This window comes from Theobroma cacao, chromosome 8 (genome assembly GCF_000208745.1).
Source record: "Theobroma cacao cultivar B97-61/B2 chromosome 8, Criollo_cocoa_genome_V2, whole genome shotgun sequence".
Taxonomy (NCBI): Eukaryota; Viridiplantae; Streptophyta; class Magnoliopsida; order Malvales; family Malvaceae; genus Theobroma; species Theobroma cacao.
Window position 1 is genome coordinate 18,370,432 of NC_030857.1, and position 3,154 is coordinate 18,373,585.

The 3,154-nt window shown below is 35.4% G+C and overlaps 1 protein-coding gene across 1 annotated transcript; it reads left to right on the top strand.

Moving 5' to 3' along the window:
- On the top strand, positions 885–2,854 carry LOC18507120 (laccase-15). The gene is made up of 5 exons (XM_007099496.2): positions 885–1,206; positions 1,302–1,453; positions 1,558–1,778; positions 1,873–1,983; positions 2,357–2,854. The coding sequence occupies exons 1-5, from the start codon at positions 1,105–1,107 to the stop codon at positions 2,653–2,655; spliced, it is 885 nt and encodes a 294-aa protein (XP_007099558.2). The 5' UTR covers positions 885–1,104; the 3' UTR covers positions 2,656–2,854.

Below are 3,154 nucleotides of genomic sequence, written 5' to 3' on the forward strand. Positions count from 1 at the left end.
AGATGAATTAATGTCATAGAATTGGATTCATGTCAAAGGAAGGACAAGAAGATTACGACCAAAGATTAAACCAGTTTAACTCAAGTAAATTATGTACAATAATTCTAATCATTCTTTGTAAATTATGCCGTGACAATCTCCTCAGTTGCAGCTTTAATTAACTCCTTGATTAGGAGAGAAGAAAAAAAGAACCCACCCTTCTTTTTTTGGGCAATTTCATTATTACTCTTTGATAATGTATTCATGACCAACTATATCTTCGGTATCGAGTTGGATGTGAACATCATGATATTAAGACTTTCCCAGAAGCTTCCTCAAACGTTGACACTTGACAATCAAGTTTTTGGAAGGAATTACGCCAGAAAAGAAAATGGCAGAAAACGGTCACGTGAAGGAGGAGAACAGCAAACCATTTCTGACTCTGGAGATTTTGCAGATAAGGCATCCAGACACTTGACAAAGACTGGCATTGCTGGCTCTTTATCCTTATCTCTCTTACAATATAGACAGTTAAGAGTTATATTTGCTTAATAACTTGACACGTTAGAATTTGACCCAACCAAAAATAAAATCACCATGCGTAACAATGTGTACTCAAGTTGTGTCCAAATTGATAAACTTGGAATCACCCACGAAATCCAGAAAGAGGCTGCTAGAGTCTCTCTCGTGTCTGTTTCCCTGGTCGTTGCTTGTATTGTAAGAAAACTGTAATCATCCTAATCTATATCCGTCGACGTTTTGTTACCTTCCATCTGAGAAAAGAAAAGTCTTTCTCAACCTAACCTGTCGTACCTTCATAATCAGACTTCATTTTCGGGGACCAATTAGGTAAGACAAATATATTATAATTGACTATTTCATCGTGTTTGACTATGACTTGGCTTTCAGATTTTGCGCGTGTCTAGAAAAGTAGCCTCTCGGCTGAGACTGAAGAACGTTGGATTGAGTACAGTATTTTGAGAACCTTCTTTTCTATTAGTCAATAATTCACGAAAGGAAATGACTAAAGCATGCACAAAGATTGCTTTTATAAATAAGAAAAATGGATAAAACCAAAAGGGTAAAAAGGCAAGGGGTGAACTGCAGAACACAGATTCAGAAAAAATGGGTTCACAGAAGCAGGGAATTATCTTATGGTTATCAGGGCTTTTGTTATTGAACATCTTTCTCTTTTCCAGGGCTGATGTTCATTCCTATGAATTTTTTGTAAGTTATTGCTTCTTTTTACCCTTTTCTGTTAATTTCTGTCAATCAGAGTGTTGAATTTTCATTTTGGGTTTGTTTCTGATATCTGGTTGCAGCTACAAGAATCCGAGTTTACAAAGCTCTGTAGCACAAAGAGCATCTTGACCGTAAACGGTAGTTTTCCAGGTCCAGATATTCGGGTTCGCAGAGGGGACACAGTTTTCGTCAATGTCCACAATCAAGGAAGCCAAGCTGTTTCCATGGAGTGGTACTTCCACTAGCTTTCCCTCTCATGATCAATTTTTGATCTATCAAGTTTATGATGAGATATCAATTTTTTTTTCTGGATTTTGTTTCTTGGAACTTCGGTAGGGAGGGCGTTAAGGAATCGATTGCAGGTTCAGATGATTTGATTCAGCCTAAAAGAAACTTCACTTATGAGATCAAACTATCTGATGAAATAGGAACTCTATGGTGGCACGCTAAGAGTGCCTGGGCCAGCGCCACCGTCCACGGCGCCTTTGTCATCTTGCCTGCAGCCAATGAAGATTATCCTTTTCCTGCCCCTACTTCAGATCAAACAATTATACTCGGTATTGTTAATAATTTGGTAATTCTTTTTTATTTTTGCTTTATACTTTCTAAAGATTATAAATCTTTAACCTCTTTGGTATATTCTTCTGTCAGGATCATGGTTTAGACAAGAGTTGACGGAAGCTAATGAACCCATTGCCCCTGGCGCAGCAGATGCTTACACAATCAACGGCCATCCTGGAGACACATACGGATGCCGCGACGGTACGTATGCACTGTTTTTGCATACTTTTTATGTTAGGATGTGATTGGGTAATTAAGCCTTCTTTTCATTTGTTATTTATAAATTGCAAGAATTTTCTTCCTTGAGTTTGAGATAATAGTCACGATATTCTTAATTAAGTACTCTGTTTTTATTTAATAATGAAATCTGAAAAAGGTAAAGATTAATTAGTAACAATTAACAAGAAATATATAATAACACTAGTAAAAGTAACAATCAAATAATAGAGACTAGGGAAACCTCGTGTGTGCACGTGTCTGTGTTCGTATGTAATCTATATGCAGCACCTTATCATCCTAATTTTTTTGTTGTTAATCCCCCTATGCAATAACAAGTCATAATATCATGTTGCAGACACAATATACCATCAACAAGTAGATTACCAGAGTGTATACCTTCTTCGCATGGTAAATGCTGCGGTGAATGAAACAATGGTGTTCAGCATCGCCTTCCACAGCTTCACTATTATCGGACAGAATGGGGCTTACACCAGGAGGTCTTTCGCCAATTCTCTAAGAATAGCCCCAGGCCAAACACTTGACGTCTTGTTCTGTGCAAACCAAAATCTTGGCCATTATAACATGACTGCTCGTCCTTCGTCCGGCGGACATGTTACCACCGGAATTATACAATATACCACCACTGGTTCTTAATTTGATTACATACTTTTCCAATGTTAAATCCAGGTTGTTGCTCGAATAAGAGAATCTATGGGGCAAACTATATATCAATGCCCTCTGAACAATTCTTGCTAGCTGTATAAATAATTGGAAACGTACCATTAAGAAATTGTTGGTTAGCTGTAATTGGTGTTTGTTTTATTTTATTTTGAATGAGAAGGTTTTAATGGTATTACTTTTTTTTATTCAATATTCTAATAAAAATTTAATTATGTTTTGATAACAATGATAATTATAATAAAGAAATAAAATTAAAGTTAAGAAAATCAAACTTATTAAAAGTAATTATTCATAGCCTACATAATTTATATCATGAACGTACTTACAAATGTAATTGATATATCTTTTATTTTTTTAACATATTGCTATTTCATTTCTGTATAACTTAATGTATACAATATTAGTGTTGTAAACAATAACAATGTTTATGTTATCAGTTCTTTTGATGATAACATCATAATGGTGAAACATA

Excerpts from the sequence above, each read along its gene's own strand:
- LOC18507120 (XM_007099496.2), top strand. The coding sequence starts at position 1,105 with ATGGGTTCACAGAAGCAGGGAATTATCTTATGGTTATCAGGGCTTTTG. Across the intron at positions 1,779-1,872 it reads AGATCAAACAATTATACTCG|GATCATGGTTTAGACAAGAG; the intron begins GTATTGTTAATA and ends TTCTTCTGTCAG. Across the intron at positions 1,984-2,356 it reads CACATACGGATGCCGCGACG|ACACAATATACCATCAACAA; the intron begins GTACGTATGCAC and ends ATCATGTTGCAG.